At 40.9% G+C, this 19153-nt stretch overlaps 1 protein-coding gene and 1 long non-coding RNA gene across 3 annotated transcripts; both read left to right on the top strand.

The window, feature by feature from the left end:
* The first annotated feature begins 6678 nt into the window (after window positions 1–6678).
* Window positions 6679–11126, top strand: LOC105922377. The gene is made up of 3 exons (XM_012858270.3): window positions 6679–6770; window positions 6975–7189; window positions 9825–11126. Exons 2-3 carry the CDS (start codon window positions 7147–7149, stop codon window positions 10949–10951), a joined length of 1170 nt encoding a protein of 389 aa, XP_012713724.2. The 5' UTR covers window positions 6679–6770; window positions 6975–7146; the 3' UTR covers window positions 10952–11126.
* Window positions 11127–14226: 3100 nt separating this feature from the next.
* Window positions 14227–16146, top strand: LOC105922379. 2 transcript variants are annotated; one of them, XR_004927401.1, is made up of 6 exons: window positions 14227–14708; window positions 14788–14864; window positions 14989–15155; window positions 15223–15494; window positions 15584–15772; window positions 15847–16146. It is a non-coding gene; the product is annotated as an uncharacterized LOC105922379 (long non-coding RNA). The 2 variants fall into 2 exon arrangements; XR_004927400.1 differs by having other exon boundaries at window positions 14227–14864.
* Window positions 16147–19153: the final 3007 nt, after the last annotated feature.

Below are 19153 nucleotides of genomic sequence, written 5' to 3'. Positions count from 1 at the left end.
GTATTCATCATCATCATCATCATCATCATCATCATCATCATCATCATCATCATCATCATCATCATCATCATCATCATCATCATTATCATCATCATCATCATCATATCAGGCCTTTAAAACATTAATTTAGCTAAATCCAGAAGTTGTAAAAACAAAGTGCACTTGCTATTTAAAAAACGTATTAAAACATAACGAAACAAAAATGGTTTTGAACATGCTTCATTTCAGGAAAAGGACAGAAAATTCAACCCTTTCACAATTACAGCCTTTTATTGAATGAAAACATAACCTAGAAGGAGAAGCTTTATCTGGGGGGAAAACAAAGAACACCGTTTTGATTAGTATTTAAGAGGGAAAGTAGCACCAAGTACAGGCCAACCAAATGCAACTAAGTGTACCTGTTAGTTTTCAGTTTACCACATTTGATGTAAAAATGTTTAGCCTTTTCTTCTTTTGTTTTAGCTTCTGTCTTGTTTTTACCACCACCACAGAGCAAATGGATGTTGTACTTTTGGTGCACTAACAAGATTAATCAAACGTTAAAGGGGAATCCCTAAAATATACATATTTTTATCTGACACAGTTTTATAATTTAACATTTATGTATATAGCTTGTAAAATAGGAAAGCATTCGGGAATTCCTTACCACGCAGCAGATAAATGTGTTTGGTGTCAGTTTCTATTGTTCTATGGCTTATGTGATATGTTATGTGATTTTTCCTACTAAATAAAGTCATCAAGTGTTTAAGTGTATTCTCTAGTCATTTATGTTGGACAAATAATTCAAGCAGCTGTTTAAAATCATTGCTCTAAAAAATTATAAACATTCCAAATTACTGAGTAAAAATACAGAAACTAACAGAAATTATGTGTTACAAATAAAATTTTCTTTTAAATGAGAAAAATGCTTTTTACAAGCTAAGTTTCTCACTGTCTCCACAGAATGTACAAAAAGTTGCAGAAGGGTGAATTCTAGAAAGAGTTTGATTTTAAACATTTCAGATAAACCTGCCAAGAGGAGCTTTTCCAAAATGTTACCCCATAATTCCACATTGCTCCTGCACGTTTCCACTCTGTTCCAGACTGGCTCCATAAGTCCATGACAAACAAGGCCTACTACAACCGCGATTACTGCGTCTAGAAAGCAGAATTCAAATCTATTAGGAGAGGAATACCACATTCTAAATTAAATGTTAAAATGACAAATCTGCTTATTTGGTGCAAAATGAGTGGTTTCAATCTGATATCTAAATAAAACAGTTAATTATATTGTGAATGTTAAAAAATATATTTAATTTGTGGTTAACAATCTCTAGGTTGCTGACGTTCTTTTTCCTGTTTGCTACGATTGCAATTTGGAAGCTTGACCCGGCCGGAGCCAGACGGACTGGAACTAAACTGAAAATTGGAGTTGTTCCATAATTTGACAGTAAATGACGGAGAGCGGGTCTGCAGACGGTAACGTTCGGAGTAGTCAGGGAGAACGTGGAACCGTGCTCTTAAATGAAATAAAATGACAACGTATTTGCTCCGTCGGCCAGATATGCACATACAAGAACGTAACGAAGCGAGCACCGTGTATGTGGAATCTGGGGGTAATTGTCTCACTTTCATGCTCTAAAAATCTCATCCTATTGCCGAATCCTAAGTTCATTTCATTTTATTATCAGGGCCCTTCAGGCATGGGATCCACTAAAATCTCAATGAGACTAGAAACAAAGGAAATTTGAGTTCCTGCATCCAAGGTGTGTCTACGTCTTGTGCTTTAGCAAAATAAAGATCAAAATTGATAGTTAGCAGGAATGTCACATATTTAATCAAATATTCAGATTCATGACTTCAAAAATACTTTATTCAAGGACAAATGCCGTTAAGAACTGACATTGTTCATTGACATCCTGACAGTTATGGACTGGAGAGCTGGAACCATATTATGTTTCATTCCATTTGCAGTCGGTACTCATAAATACCGGCTGCCCATCAGAAAAATCAACTGTAACGGTCAAAAATGGTCAGAAAGTCGAAGAAATTTTAAGGACGATTGACGGATCCAATATGGCAGCTCCTTAACTTAAAGACTGTAAGATGTGATAAAAAAAAATTCAAGACAGTTGTAAGAGTGCATCTAATATCAATGTTACATGTAGTGGCTGCAACTCTCCAGCAGTGGCTGCAACAAATTAAAAGTGGTGTTTGCATGTGGAACGTACAGCTTCAAAGGACATTAATATGAGGAACTAGGAACAAACCAACGGCTTTCCTGACCGTCGCCATATGGGAATCCTAACCTTTTGTTTTAGTTTGTTTTTTGGATTTTGGAATCCTGACTTCTCCGTCTGTGTTAACGGTTTACTTGGGTTTGCCCCATTCCCAGCTCCCATTTCTGATTTCCAAGGCAAATGTAATGCAACATTACACACATTTGCCTGCAAACATGCAGACAGAGCAACAACAGAGTGTTTCCGTGAGACTGGCAAGTGTGGCAAAGTCACTGCTTACCAGAATGTAAAGGAAAGTTGTAATTTCATTGCAACACAGAGCAGTTTATGTGGGAAAAGCTCAGTTCTATTAAAGTGAACTGCAGTCAAAACTTACCTGTTTGGACAGGGATGGGATAAAGAACTTTGAGCAGTTTTAATTTGCAGTTCAGGTTATAAATGCAGTAGGAAAGGAACACCTCCAAGGCATCATTTCACTCTCTTCCTAATAAATTATAAAAGCATAAAATATGTAAATAATTTAGATATCTACTGCAGCCGGTGGAAAAAGAAAAACTCTATTTAGATAAAACAAACAGTAAATCCAAAAATTAAACAAATGAAAATAAGGAATGGCTCTTGGTAAATATTCAATTGGTCATCTGCAAAGCCAACTTCTAAAATTCTTCACTACAGAAGCCGTGTTCAAGCATATACTGTAAAAAAAAAAAAAAAAAAAACTGTGGTGGATCAAAAGCAAGTTTTGATGTCAAGTTAAATGAGAAAATTTGACATTTTTCACCCGATCAGAGTGTTCCTAACACAAAATCAAGCGCTTCTATTCCTTTCCCTTCTCCATCGCAGCTGTTCATCTAAAAATAAATTCTGATTACCTGCGCTTCACACATTGATCTCACACCAAAAAAAAAGATCTTCTGTTTAAAGGTTCAACAAGAGACAACACTGGCAGGACAAAATGTATCTAGTCAAATGGACACTGTTACACAAACTTTACATTATTCAAATTTGTTGCAGTGAATCCAAGGTAGAGTTCATAGGTACAGGGTGTGATGTGTCTCATTTGCATTTAAGAGACTGCACCAAAACAAGTTGCTCTCAGACACACCTCAGAACAGCTACATACATGCTGCCATACATACTGACAGCCCTGCCTCTGTCAGTCTACCCCAGGGCAGCTGCCACCGTCAGGGTGTGAATGGGTTCATGAATCAGTGAATAACTGATTGTGGTGTAAAACGCTCTGGGGTCGTCGGACTGAATAAAACAAGTACAGGCCATTTACCATTTTTTACAGAGTTAAGAATGAGCCATTCCAGGCAACTTATAATCATACTCTGCTAATAACTAAAAACAGTGGCAGGTGGTGATAGAATTCGGGAGGGTGCTGTTGATGTTGGAGGTTACCACACAAAAATAAACTACTTGAACATAAATCCATGCAGTCACTTGCTTGCTGCTGAGGTTTGGAGTCTGGTTGGTCCAGTCTAAAGTCCTTTATCTGCTGTTGGTCCATTTATCGCTCTAGTGAAAGCCTCGGATTCAAAAAAGCAGAAGCACATACCTTACAAAGGTGATTTGTTCTGTGCGGCTGGCCTGTTCCAGACCAGGCTAACGGCCAGGCTTAGATAATCCTGCTGCTTTATCTGTTCAGTCAGCGGTCACACTGATCAGAAACCATGTGTTTTGTCAGTGATTGTTTTCTTATCTGAGTGTTTTGGTATTTTTTATCAGCCTGCTTTAAAAAAAAAAAACAATGTCATCTTGCATCAATATAATTTGATTGTCAATCTTTTAATAGATATATTGATCTGAATCGATGTATTGTTACACCGTAATTCAGTCGAGTACTATTATTATTTCCACATCATGTTGGTATCCTATACCATTACTAACGTTACTGTTTGTTTGTGTTTATGAAAACTGCTTTTGTTCTAAGTATTACAGAAAGGCCTTTAATAGACTATTTGATGTTGAAGGAATTAGAAAAATGGCTGATGAAGGAACAAAGGTGTTGTCAATAAAGTTAGGTGTTAAACCATTTTAACCAAGACATATTCGATTTTGTGTCTCTGGGGTCAACTATTTTGCTCCAGAACAAACGTAGTGCCCTGAAGTGCACAGAACTGATATATCTTACAGCCCCAAAAGTCAAAAATATACATACCATAAGGCCCGGTGACTTAGCAACTGTTAAGGGAAAGACTGTGATGTTATTTCAGAATCAGAATCAGAAATACTTTAATAATCCCAGAGGGAAATTGCTGTTTCAGTACAACCGCCATCACATACATCACAAATATTTAGGGGAGGTCCGCATGATGCCATTCCTCCATGTTTCACATTGGAGATCGTGTGTCCAGGGTGACGTCCGAAAATGATTTTCCCAGCATAAATATAGTTTTGCATGTAGACAGAATTGTTGGATTTAGTTTCTGTCTGACTAGAGCACCATCCTCCACATGTTTGCTGCGTCCTCTACATGGCTTGGGACTGTAAAGCAGATGTTTTTTGGCTTTCTCTCAACAGTTGCTTGCTTCTTGCCACTCCTCTATGAAGGTCAGATCTGAAGCGTGCTTAACTAACAGTTGTTGTCCTTTCTTGTCCCGTCAGCTCAGGCAAACCATGTGTGGCCAGGTTTGCAGCGGTGCCACAATCTCTCCATGTTTGGGTGATGGAAAGATTGCCCTTCAGGATTTAAGCTTCTCCACAACCTTCTCCCTGACCTGCCTGCTCAGTGTTTTGAACAAGATGTTATTTGCTTCATAATTATTTATTTCCTTCTTAGGTAACTTCTGACAGCAGTTGGTTGCACTGGATATTGGTTTGGGCTATTAGAGAAAAGGAGGCTGAATCCAAATGCATGCCACAGTCTGGATTTTGGTGTAAAAATGTTCCTTCAACTTCATAATTATGCGCTGCATTATGTTGGTCTATCACATAGAATCCTTTTGTGGTAAATAAATGCAGTTGGTAATACCAGATAAGACAGAAGTAATAGATTCAGATCTACTTTAACATGCTCCACAAAGAGGTTTTAGTTGCTGTTGCTATCACTAATCCTGTTGTTGTTGTCCCCACTGGGTCATTGTGCTTCTCGATTTATCTGTGCCTTTAATTCTAGCAGTTATCAACATCTGTGATCCTGAAGGGTCACACTAGTGGAAATATTTTAATGTGGGAGCTGCTGATTGAGTTTTTTGAAGTTTCCTTTACAAAAATCTCCCTCTGGAGAGTCAAGGCACGTGTTAAGAGCCGATTCCAATTCCTGTAATAGTCTTCCACTTGAACTACTTTGGTAATGGGTCATCATGTAATATAGTCCTGGAGTTAGTCTACTCAAAGGTGAAATAATCTGATTCCCTCAAAGAAAACTAGAGCTACACCAAATGGGGTTTGAATGAAATCTCCCAGCTGGCAGGTTTAATTTCTTTAAGATTATTTCTTCCCCGTTAAGGAAAACATGGGAAAGACCGAGGTTGTCTGTGAGTCTGACTACTACAATGTTTTAGATAATTTGTTTTTATCTCAAGAAAGATTCATTTGGCAGGTGATCCAAATTCTACTGACTTTAGAAATGTGTGTGGTATCAGTAAATCAGCAGATTTTTCCCTGAATGCTAATCTGATTCTGAGGTGAACAAGACTGAAACACAGGCTTCTAAAGATGTGGGTAAACTGAATTCCCCAACTTCATTTTGAACATTTCTTCGATCAAAAACACATCATACTTATTGGTAAAAAATGCTACTCAAATATCTAATATTTAAAAAAAAAAAAGAAAGGTCACAGGGAGGAGATGTGTGTGTAGTTTTCATGTTCTCCTCGCATATGTAAAAACCGTCTCCAGGTTCAGCAGCTTTCTTCAGTTAAGCTGTCCTTCCAGTGTTTGCCTCCATGTTGGGGGAAGGTACATGCCTGTGACTTTTGCACATTTCAGCGACAAGACTAGTAATGTTCTTTACATGATGAAAACATAAGAAAACACAAAAAGTACATTGCAGTAGTATTTGTGGCCAGGTAGAGCCAAAAAGCTGCTAAAAACAACCACGCAGTGCTTTTTATTAGGAACTCTTTAATATATATATTAAAATATTCCAAAACAAGAAAAGCAGTGTAATAATGGAAAAAAAACAAATCAATAAAATGGTTAAAAATACATAATTTATTACAAACTCTAAAATAATACTTAGAGATTAACTAAAGTATTAAACCCTAAAAGTCCATAAACAAAACTCCAAGGGAAGATGGGAAGGCAGGAAGAGTCCTGACGCTGAGGTGCTGTCTGCTCCTCTTCCTGCTTTACACTATTAAGCAACTATTCCTGGCAATTCAAAGAAACTATGAAAACTATTCTACATTCATTCTAATCAAGGCCTCAGAGGAAATTATGTCATTATCTCTTCAATATTGTTTACATGCATATTCTTTGTCTCCCACATATGTGAACATATTGTTCCAGCGGCATAATCCGCCTCTATAATCCACCTCCATCATCGGTCTCCAGCATTCACCACCATCATGTGCCGCCCCGGCCCCTGGGTGAGCCAGCCAGGTACTAAATTCCCGGGCCACTTTTTTGCCCCAGTCCGCCCCTGGTAACAGATGGCTGTAGATGATTCCTCCTGAAGTTACTGATGTACATTCATCAGTAATTTCCTACAAGATTCTGTTTCAGTTATTTTATCAAATAAAAAAGCTGGTGTCATTAGCATGCGTCTGTAGTCCAATTCTCTCTCAGGCGGGCCTTCTTCCACAGAAGCCATGGAAACGGAACGGTTGAGTTAGAACGCCTATAAAAGGCCTTCGCGTTCTTCAGTGCTTCCTTCTACGCCTAGACTTTGGTCGGACGGAGAAACCTGAAGGAGCCTAAAAAGCCTCTGAAGGAAATAAACTCGCTGAATAAGCCTGTACTTCGCCTACTGCTGAAGATGACTGCTGCCCGAGAGAAGCGCCTGGAGGACCAGTTGGAAGGTTAATTGCATTTTTCTACTGGTTTAATTAACAAATTGGTACTAGAATGGTAATGCATCATTTAATTTATTTTGTTTTTGTGTGCTATGTAAGAAATTCTTTCTGCTGTATAAAAACCCCAGATAGCATATGTTTTAGCATAGTTGTTTTTTTAGGATTTAAGTGCTTTATAGTTGACTAAATTTAGCTGGAAAGGCCAGGAATGTTAAATGTGCGGTAGACATTTGGAGAAAACTCTTGTTTCTTTGTGACTTACTAGTTAGGTTGTTGACATTTGAGGAGAAATGTTTGAGATGTTAACAGTAGTGTATGTTTTTGATTTTAAGAAAAATGTTGGAAGAAATCTGTTTTGTTAATTTTGATGTCCAGGGCTTAGAAAACTAGATGGTGCATAGCCAAGCATTGAAAAATGCTTTGATAAACATGTTTGGTCTCCATGGATACAGCGGGTAAAGTGCATCAAATAAGTATGAAACTTTAAAAACATTAGAAAGACAACGTGTTTCCAATAGTATCCTAAATTCTTTATTATTTATTTATTACTATTATTAAGACAGAGAATTTTGAGGTTCATTAAATGCTGTTGTTTTGAGATAATTTACTTTCTGACTAATTTGTCGGTTTGCAGATATTTGTGGGGAAATATCAGCAATGCTAAATGTAGTAATTGATTAGAGAAAAAAGGGGTTATTTTGGTTTGAGAGAAGCTGTGGAAAACGTGTTTTTTCTCAGCTTATGGTCCATTTTTAGTAAAAATGTCCCTGAAAGCACCTGTGATCGATCTAATTGGATACATTGCTTAAAATACAACAACTTGATTACTTCAGAAGTATTAAAAGGCGAGCTTTTAATGTGTTACATGTTTGTAAAATGCTGTCTTTGTCCATTCCATTTCTGGAGCTGCAACATTTTTCAGAGTCGGGCTTGTTAATGGTGGTGACTGGAAAAATCACTCCTTTTAGTTTGGGAGAATCCATTTTGCTGAATTTGATGTCCAGATTTTAGAAAACAAGATGAAACCTAGCATGCGCACGTTTTTAAAAAATGCAAAAAAACAAAACAAGGAAATGCTTTGTCTCCATGGAGACGCTAATATTAAAAGAAGCATTTAGAACAATATAAGTTCTGAGCTTTTACCTGAGTTAATGCTGCTGGGATGCTGACCTTTAGGTTGATGTAAAACATTTCATAACATTTCATAACATTTCATAATGCTACTAGCAGCCATAAATGGTTTAGGGTTTTTGAAGCTCTTTATATACAATATTGACCTGTTGTTTTCTTTTAATGTGTGAGTAAGCAAAGAGAAAAATGTCATAAGGAAAATGAATGTATTCCAGTTCTGTATGTCTTCTTAACACATTTTCTACAAGAGCAATAACTAACCCCAGTAGCTAACTGTGGTTCTGCAGACGCACTCGCACAGGCAAAAATGGAACGGCCTTATCTCCAGACAAACTAATGAGCATTTCAACACCGGTTCTAGATTTCTAAACCAGTGAAACACTTCTGTTTGTGTAGGAGGATTTAAGGAAAGATCACTTGTTTCGACCTAGTTCTCTAGATCGCCTCTCTTTAAACACTCGGTTGTATAGATGTACATTTCTGCTCTAGGAAATATGTGTCAGTGTGTAGGTCATTAGTCATACTATAGGATTTAATAATGGGGTGTCAGGTTGGCTTTGGCTGTGATTCTGAAAAATCAAGGAGTTGAAAAGAATTGAAACAATTTAATTTTGGTCAGAAAGAGTTTTGTGATTCATGTTACTATGTTACAGTAATGAATGGATCATGTGTCCTTGGAGATTAAGAAGGAATTAAAAAGTACTTATTGAGCTGCATAAAAGATGTGTGAGCAGGTAGTATCCAGTGTTAAATAGTTATATTTTTAAACAAGTACTTTGTTGATAACTGCAGGAATAACCAAACCCATAGCAGGTTTATTGTCACAATATTGGGAAAAAGAAAAATGGAGCCTCTTTGGTCCATCATCCTGAGCTTTGCCTTCGTGACGGACAGATTAATGAAGTCTTTTTCATTAATGAACGGCTGATGCAAGCGTAAAATGTGAGACAACCAGCGCCTGTGGACCCTACGTCTTCAGCAGAAATACAATCATCTTGTTGGATCGTTTTATTTTATTCACAAATCGGTACAGTTTGGGATTAAAGATGTTTTATCTGCCAGTTAAAGTCCTCCTCCACACCATCTAGAGCTGATATTAAACGTCCACCCAGTGCTGATTTGTTCTACCAGCTTATGAGAACGTGATGAACCGTCTGCAGTGACTGATTGGTAGCAAAGCTGAAGCTGCGGTTGTTTCTCTGACGTATTCACGTTCTCATGCAGGAAAAAAAGGGTTTCTCTTAGAAAGTCAAGAACATTTGTTGTCATTCTTGTTTTTATGCCAAAATATGTTTGACGGTTTTCTTGCTGTTTGGTTTGGTGTGGAGATGGGCTTTAAATAACAGTTCAGGCTATTATTGCCTAATCACATTTTATTGATGAAATCTGCTCAGAGCACACAAAGGTGTTCACATGGTTAAGGTTTTCCTCTCTATTTCAGTTTTTAATCTCAATTTAGATTTCTGTGCAGAACTAGATCTTGAAGTGGTGTGTTTTTTGTTCCTCACAGCCCACATCGTGGAGCGTCCAGCTGATGGATTCCCACCGCGGATAGGTAACCTGGAGGAGGGTAAAGATGAGCATGACTTTGTTGTGTTTCCACACTTTTTTGCTGAGTTCAGTTCTGGGGATGAGAGAGAGGATGATGAGGATGAGTCAGATTGTAGTTGTAGCACTCTACCAGAAGCTGCTAGAGTTAAGGTGGTGTCTAGTGAGGAGTCAGGGTATTCTAGCCGGGATGCTGAGGAAGAAGACGCTGGTGATGACGAGGTACTTCTTCCTAACTTCAGGATCTTGTGGGACCTAGATGTGCCAGAAGAACCCCTGGAGCATGAAGAAGATGCCGGACCTCGAGGGACCTCCCGGGGTCCATATGGTCTTCATAGTTCTGAGGATGAGGATGAGTCAGATTTCAGTTGTAGTGATCTTCCAGAAGCTGCTGGTGTTCAGATGGTGTCTAGTGAGGAGTCAGGGCATTCTAGCTGGGACACTGAGGAAGAAGAAGACACTTGTGTTGTAGAAGAGCCTTCTCCCAAACGTAGGATTGTCCAGGTACTTTTACCTAATTTCAAGATCTTGTGGGACCTAGACGAGCCAGAAGAACCCCTGGAGCACGAAGAAGACGCCGAACCTCAAGGGACCTCCCCGCGTCCATTTGTGCTTCATATTTCTGAGGATGAGGGAGAGGATTGTAGTTTTAGTGCTCTTCTAGAAGCTGCAGGTGTTCAGGTGGTGTCTGGTGAGGAGTCTGCGGATTCTGGCTGTTTTGAGGAGGACCTGGCTCCCTTGGTTTGTCCAAAGAAGATGAATGCGGAGGAGGGTTTTAGAGAGGAGCAGTCCCCTCAAGAGCCGACTCCGTCATCATCTGGTGTTTGGGTTTCCAAGAAGAGGAGAAGGGAGGAAGGAGCTGAGGAGGAGGAGTGCTGCGTGAAGAAGATTAAGAAGAAGGTCCCCCAGGAGAAGCTGACCCTCCGAGAGAGCAGTCCCTCAACCCCAGGTGTCAGCTCATCAGGAAGACCGGAAGCTGAAGAGGACTTTGAGGATGCGCAGCCTTCCACATCGTGGGGTAGTACTTGGGGGAGATCCTTAGCCTGGTGGTTTAGACCAAGAAACGAGTCCGACAGCGACTCTGATTAGAGTGTTGATCCCTGATGACTGAAGGAGATCATTTCTTGGTTCTTTGTTACAAAAGCTCATGTCTTTGTAGCAGGGCTGGGGAAGCTCTCAGTAGTGCCTTGCACCGGGCTTTCTGTAGCTCACTGAAGGATTTTGTGTTTTTAAATGCTACAGAGCTCATATCTGCTCTTCCCTTGGTGGGGGGGGGGGGGGGTTCCTGTGTTGGCCTCTCTTAGGCACCTTTACTTTGGGGGCCCCCTTTGGGTCCCCCACCAGCGCCTGCCTTGGTGCTCTGTGGGGGACAGGTGTTTGGCTCTTCACAACAAGTATTGAGGATTTTTATTTTGGTTAAACTTTACATACTCAAGCGCACTCTTACAAACAGGTGCTTGATTCCAGGTACTTTATCATAGTTTTAGTTCCTGTCTTAGTATTGGTAAAGGTTTTTATTATTTGCTTGTGTTCTGTTTAGTCTTAGTTTGATTTTCTATCTCAGGTTTGGTCTTTGTGGTTATTTATGTTCTGAATTGGTTTAGTTTAGTTTCTGTCCCTTTCCACTTATGTTCTGTCAGCTTGTTTCCTCCTTAAGCCACTTTCCTTCCCCTGATCTCCTCCACCTGTTTCTGCCTAATTAGTTCATTCTGCCAACCTGTTTATCAGCCTATTTAAATCCTGCCTCTGCCCTCTGCACTCTACCAGAACGTCTCAATCCTCCTGGTGCAAACTTCCAGCATTTTCTTGTCCTGCCTGCCTGTGTTTCTGACCTTTGTCTTCTTCCTGTTACCAAGCCTGCCCGACCCTTGTTTGGATTCTGTTTTATCTGCCTGATTATCGGACCTGATCTGCTACTAGACCTCGGTTTCTGTTTGCACCAGGATTGTCTACCTGTGAGCCCGACCCTTGTCTGTCTGTAAGTTGCCAAGCCTGTCTAATCCCTTTTGCTCCTGAGTTGCCTGTAACTCTGACCTGGTGTGGACCTGGTTCTGAGTCCCCGGTCTGGATGGCCACTGGAGCTCTGCCTTCCTCCTGGATAACTCCCCTGGTCTGTGTCTGCTCCCTGCAGCTCATCCTGCCTGTCTCCCCTCTGGATTCTCCCAAGGACTGTTTATATTTGTTCATGCTCACCCTCCAGTTGTTCACCCCTCAAAAAAACCTGCTTAACGTTTTCACCTTTGTCTGGCTGAATATTGGGTTCAGTTCCTAATTCATTGCATACTTACAGATTCACTTACATACAGAAAACCCTTATCGTTATCTTCAGCTGCCGCGTAATTACATGTTGTATTAAATAATACTACATATACTCCGGCGATGGTATCCAGTAGTTACTATATAATTCTATATCCATTGGTTGTGCTGTTGTTTTTACATCTCTCCTTGCAGGTCATGAAGCAGACTGAAGACTTTTTATAATTCTCTCCCTTTTATCTCTTCTTTCTTTTATCTTTTATCTTTTATCTTTTTCTTGTTTTTCTTTTCCTCTTCTACTTCATCATTGTAGTGTCCATAAAACATTAAATACTCCCTGCATAAATTATAATAAAACTATGTACATGTGTAATTCAAGCGGAGCACTATAGCGAAAGCAGTACTGCTCCACTTGTGAAAGTAAAATCTGTTGGGCACTTTTTGGCATTAAGACAACAATTCTTATTGCCACCTTGCCAGACAGGACACTATTTAAAAAAATAAAATGTTAGAGTCTTTCAGGGCTTGTGATGCCCTCGGTAGCGCCTCTCACTGAGGCTTTTCTATTACTCACTGCAGGAGTTTGTGTTTTAAATGTTAGAGTCTTTCAGGGCTGGTGATGCTCTCAGTAGCGCCTTGCACCAGGACTACTGTGGCTTTGTGGCTGAAGGAAGATGCCGACTAGATCTACAGTGACTTCAACAGATGACCCTCATCTCAGCTGCAAATTTTAAAGGTGCATAGCCACATTATTTAACTTTTTTATTTATACATCAGTAGTTCACTCTGGCTGCATACAAAGTTTTTATGAAAGATTATCACGTCCTGCTGGCGTATTAGCTGTTCTTGTTTTTTCGAAGCGTATAACGTGGCTATGTACCTTTAATGCAGTGTGAGGGACAGGTGAGTAAATGTTCAGAAAGTTCACCCTACAACCCCTAATTTAAAGTAAAGCCAGTATTGTAGGCTGGCTCTGTTATGTTTTTCATTTAGGATTCTCTGGAGTTCAGGAAGGTAAAACTCCCGTTGGTGATCCAGGGTTTCAGTGATGCACAGCGAGGAGCTTCCTAGGGACAATTGAACTCAGTGAAGACAAGCCAGGGGGACAGGATGTGGAGACCATCCTTTTCTAGGCTAACTTAGCCAGATGATTTAAACCGGCCTTCAAGCTGTAATCAGGCCTGTTTTGGATCTGCTGACCAGCTGCCAGCAGGGGGCGCTGTATATAAAGAGGCTCTACCACCTGTCTGTTTAGCTGACTGGTGCGATTGCCCTTCCTGGCCTTTTCTGTGGTTTTCCAACGATCAGCAGCATGCAAACAACAGACTGGGTGGTAGGTACATGGTGTCTGTCTGCACGGCGGCTGTAGAGCTTGGTTTGCTTAATCTAACCTGTTTGTCCACGTAGAAACAGTGGTGTGCTGAGGTGTGACGTCTATCTCCTCCAGGGTGGTGAGAACATGATGTAGGTGTGTACCATGCTGATCTCAGTGTTTGTGGCTTTTGGATGGAAACCTTCTCACCTGAGCTGTCTGCACGGCAGACGTTCCTGACCTGCGATGCCACCTGTTGCTGCTGGCTCAGGATGCGCTCCTCTTCTGTCCAGCTGGAGGAAGTCAGCGGCTCTGGTATGTAGAAGCTGCCTGTTCTCTTCAGCACTTGGCTCTACATTTAAACTGCAACGTGTGACTTTCTAGAAATTGTAGCTGCTGCAGCTCTGCAGGACGTCCTGCTGCTTTGCTTCATTTCTTATTGATTGTTTCTATTTAGTTTTTAGGCTTGGCTGCTCGGCGTTGCTTCACTCATCACTCTGCAGTCAGAGCAGCTCTCTGGCTGGCTCCCCTGATTGGAGCCTCACTCGTTATAAATGTATGTATCTGAGGAGGGTTTACTAGGCTCTTTATTTTGACTAAATATTGTATTTTTTCCTTGGTTGGTCATTTCAGATTGTTTTAGTGAATGTGATGAATCATTCAGTTGATGTAAAGTTACTTAAGGCTCAGGTTGTTGCCAAATGAAAGTTTTTCCTCTGGTTGTGTGGAACCCCCTGATCTCCTTCCCTCTGTGTCATTCCTGTTGGCTCTTTCTCTTCCCCAGAGGCAGAGGCCCCCCACCTCACCGTCCTCCAAGGTTGCCGCTGCGCTAACTCATCAAAAATCACGACAGCGATGGACGTGAACACTTAGCGCTCGGCCATCAGAGGAGCCGTCTGTGTCTTACTGAGGCCTTGAAGCAACAAGCCCCTCATACATGGGCGCGGCTACGTACTCACTTAAAATCAAACATTACTGTGTGTTGGTACCTAAACGCATCGTTGTGTTAGCGAGTGAGGGAAGGAGTGGCTGATTATCCATGCCCACCTGAACACAGCATTGCACACACAAGAGTGTAATGAGGTCAGTAGCCGCTGGTCCAGTCAACAAAGCTAGCCTGACTGATAGAAAGCAGCTAGAACCTGGAGGACAGCAGACTGCAAAAACAAAGTTGTCCAGAAAGCCATGTCCCCTGGAGAAGAAGGTGGACTGATGGTCCTAAAACTCCTCCTGGCACACTTCAGAGAGGATAAAAGTGGTCTTGTGATGTTTGCAGATGTGAGGAAACTTCCAGTGGTTCCAGATTTTATTGCCAATCCTCCTCCTTCATCTTCCATTGGTGTCTCTGCTTTGACAGGGATGCCACTGCAGCTGAGCTGGAATCAACACAGAGCCTTCCAGAGAGTCCACCACTTATTTTACTCACTAATCAGAGTAAATTATTCCCTCATTCAGTCACACTTTTTCTTTACTTTAACTATTATTAACTACATTTTATGTGGAATATCCTGATTGTGTTACTCTTTTTACTGTACAAATAAAATGTTTATGATTGCAGGAGATGCCTTAAGTTTTGTAGGGCGGATGGTTGGATTTCATTTAACGGCTGATCCTGGTTGGTTGGGTCTCCTCAGGTTGGAAACCTCTGGATACAACATGTTTCCAGTCAGAATAGAGGGACACCAAAGGACAGCACACAGGATAAAGAGGCGGAAGACATGCGCAGTAAGTCCTAGAAGGATAAACCAAGCTTGATGGTCGACAGAAAACCCTGAACAGGTTCTGATTACAGGACCAGACTCTGCAGACCTCTGAGGTCTCTGATCATCCCAGGATGATCAGTGCCGTTGTGGAACCAGATCCCAGGAGAACCACTCTTCAGTTGTATCAGTAATTGTTTCAACGATCTTCTGTTGTCTGTAGTCGTCATGATCCTGAGCATGTGTTGCTACCTGCAGAGTGGAGGAATCAGCTTGGATGGTGTGGCTCATGGTGCCTTAATGATGCTGTGGGGGATATAAGAGGCGCTGAGACGGTCCAACTTGACCTGATGCTGAACCTCTGGTAGGGTAAAGTCAATATTAGTACTTCTAGACTAATCTTCTTTGAGTTTATTTAGCAGAGTTCACACATTTGGCTCCTCTTTCCTCCAGGATGCTGCCTGCCAGCGGCCCATTCACCTGACCAGGATTTCTCTCGGTCTGATCGCCTCAGTCCGCTCAGACTTTGGGGTTCTCCATCCACGGTCGTCTCCAAGCTGCCCCTTCCTCCCTCCTGCCCGCTCTCCACCTCACAGCTACCAGGATCCTCCACTCCCTCAGTTCATCTGCAGTCTCATCACAGTAAGCCCTCCTCCCCTCAGCAACCAGCTGCTGTCCTTTCCTCATCCACCAACTAATTGTCTTCTCGTCCCCAGAAACTGTTGGGCCACCTGTGGAAACCCCGCTGAGCCCAAATTAACTTTTCTCCTGGAGAGAATAAACTTGTCTCCTTAGTTACCCAGAGTCTCCCCTTGGTTTCTGCTTGTGGGTCAGGAAGATAGCTGTCATGGTGTCTTCACACCCAACGCGTTTCTATTGTGGCCACATATGGTGTTGTTGCTCGCCTGACATATTGCCAGCAATTCGTTTAGGGGCGACCAGCCAAAAATACAGCAGTACACGCTACAAAAACAGAACTAAAAATAAGTATAATGTTCTCAATATTAGTATATTTTTCCTTGATTTGACCAGGTAAATAGGATGATCTGCCAATAGAATAAGATTTTTGCTCCTAAAATAGGAACAATTCATCCCCATCATCTTATTTCAAGCACAGTATATCTAATTATCTATTTTAGGGGTCAAAATACTCATTCCATTGGCAGATAATCTTATTTCCCTGCTCAAGTCTAGGACAAAAACACTAATTTTAAAAACATTTTACTTATTTTTAGATCCGTTTTTGGAGTGCAATGGCGCCATCTAATGACGCTTTCACTCCCCTGCCACTGCAGTCTCCTCACTCACTCTTCTCAGGCTCGGTCCTTTCTGGACTTGTCTCGTTAATAATAATAACCTCACAGCCACACCTAGCTCCTGATTGGTTGTTGCAACACAACAACACACCAACTGTCGCTTCACATCCATTGTAGGTGTCGTGTCACTGTGGCTTCACTGTTCGACACCAAGATTGTGGCTGTTGCGTCGCTAGAAACACGTCTGCTGCATGGCTTGCCATGCCATCGCTCCTGTGTTGCACCTGTACATAGGGATAACATGTAAATCTGTAAATCGCTTGGGCCGGCACATTTGCATTGGCTGTGAACACACCTTCAGGGTGTGGGTTATGCTGCTCCGTTCCTTTCCTCCTTACAGAAATGCTCAATAATAAACATTTTAGAAGAAATTAAAAAAGTCGCTGAAAACTAGTTACAGAAATGTACTCTAGACAAGATGAAAGAGGAGAGAGAATTTGCTGTATTGTACCTGATGTCAGCAGCCTTAATGGTCAGACAGAGTAGTTTGGGACCCAGAGAGGACGCAGCGCAGATGTTGCCAAGACAGGTGAGGGAGGGAGTTAAATAATAGGAATGTTTTCACAGCATGAATAAGACTCACAGATAGTTCTAGCTTTATACTGCTTGCACAGTGAAAGTTATCTGCCAAGATAACGCAGTCCATTAAGCATTGATTTTGTAGTTGGTAGGTCTTGAGTCTCACACTGGCTGGTGTCCCATTTTAATATATTTTTAATATATATATATATATATATATATATATATATATATATCTATATATATATATATATATATATATATATATATATATCTCTATATATCTATCTATCTCTCTCTATCTCTACTCATCTATCTCTCTTTTTTTTTTTTTTTTTGTTTTTTTTGTTTTTGTTTTTCTCTCTCTCTCTCTCTCTCTCTCTCTCTCTCTCTCTCTCTCTCTCTCTCTCTCTCTCTCTCTCTCTCTCTCTCTCTCTCTCTCTCTCTCTCTCTCTCTTTGTTTCTCTCTCTCTCTTTCTCTCTCTCTCTCTCTCTCTCTTTTTCTCTCTCTTTTTCTCTCTCTCTCTCTCTCTCTCTCTCTCTCTCTCTCTCTCTCTCTCTCTCTCTCTATATATATATATATATATATATATATATATATTAAAGAGTTCCTAGTAAAAAGCACAGCGCGGTTGTTTTTAGCAGCTTTTTGGCTCTACCTGGCCACAAATACTACTGCAATGTACTTTTTGTGTTTTATTATGTTTTTATTATGTAAAGCACATTACTAGTCTTGTTGCTGAAATGTGCAAAAGTCACAGGCAAGTACCTTCCCCCTACATGGAGGCAAACACTGGAAGGACAGCTTAACTGAAGAAAGCTGCTGAACCTGGAGACGGTTTTTACATATGCGAGGAGAACATGAAAACTACACAAAACTCCTCTCTGTGACTTTTCTTTGTTTCAAAATATTAGATATTTGAGTAGCATTTTTTACCAATAATATGATGTGATTTTGATCTAAGAAATGTTTAAAAATGAAGTTGAGGAATTCAGTTTATCCACATCTTTAGAAGCCTGTGTTTCAGTCTTGTTCACCTCAGAATCAGAGTAGCATTCAGGGAAAAAATCTGCTGATTTACTGACACCACACACATTTCTAAAGTCAGTAGAATCTGGATCACTTGCCAAATAAATCTTTCTTTGTCAGGGTTTTGTTTACCGATGAACTCAGGACGCACACACGGGACTAAAAGTTTGAGTTTTTATTGAAGGAAGTATGCTGGGTGGTGAGTGATGAAGACCGGAGGTTCAGGACTGCAGAAGGTCAGGGATGAATGTGATGGCAGGAGCTGACGGCCCGGAGACAGAGAGTCCACACTTGCTAGGTGCTGCTCGGCTAGCAAGCCTCATAGCACTCAGGTTATCAGTTCATTGGAGACACCAGGGCACAGAGCTGAGCTTCACCAGGGCGGCTAGTCAGGTTAGCAGAACTTGAGAGACACCAGGGCACAGAGCTGAGCTTCTCCAGGGCGGCTAGTCAGGTTGATTATCAGGTGTGACTGACTGCTGAGGAGGTGAAGTGAAAATTGACAGAAAATAACTGATGACTGAAAACTAACAATAAATAAAGTCAAACCTAACCCAAAAGAGATGAAAAAATGAAAGTAACAGAAAAACAAAGCCAAACCAAAACTCAACCATGACATTCTTGAGATAAAAACAAATTATCTAAAACATTGTAGTAGTCAGACTCACAGACAACCTCGGTCTTTCCCGTGTTTTCCTTAACGGGAAAGAAATAATCTTAAAGAATCAAACCTGCCAGCTGGGAGATTTCATTCAAACCCCATTTGGTGTAGCTCTAGTTTTCTTTGAGGGAATCAGATTATTTCACCTTTGAGTAGACTAACTCTAGGACTATGACCCGTTACCAAAGTAGTTCAAGTGAAAGACTATTACAGGAGTTGGAATCGGCTCTTAACACGTCTTTACACAAAAATCCAGACTGTGGCATGCATTTGGATTCAGCCTCCTTTTCTCTAATAGCCCAAACCAATATCCAGTGCAACCAACTGCTGTCAGAAGTTACCTAAGAAGGAAATAAATAATTATGAAGCAAATAACATCTTGTTCAAAACACTGAGCAGGCAGGTCAGGGAGAAGGTTGTGGAGAAGCTTAAATCCTGAAGGACAATCTTTCCATCACCCAAACATGGAAAGATTGCGGCACCGCTGCAAACCTGGC

Source organism: Fundulus heteroclitus, chromosome 21 (assembly GCF_011125445.2).
Source record: "Fundulus heteroclitus isolate FHET01 chromosome 21, MU-UCD_Fhet_4.1, whole genome shotgun sequence".
Taxonomy (NCBI): Eukaryota; Metazoa; Chordata; class Actinopteri; order Cyprinodontiformes; family Fundulidae; genus Fundulus; species Fundulus heteroclitus.
The sequence above is the reverse complement of the archived record's forward strand: the minus strand, read 5'-3'. Positions and strand labels throughout refer to the sequence as shown.

Bases quoted from the DNA above. Each gene is read 5' to 3' on its own strand.
- LOC105922377 (XM_012858270.3), top strand. From the start codon at position 7,147: ATGACTGCTGCCCGAGAGAAGCGCCTGGAGGACCAGTTGGAAG. The intron at 7,190-9,824 runs GTTAATTGCATT...TGTTCCTCACAG, and splicing joins CCTGGAGGACCAGTTGGAAG to CCCACATCGTGGAGCGTCCA.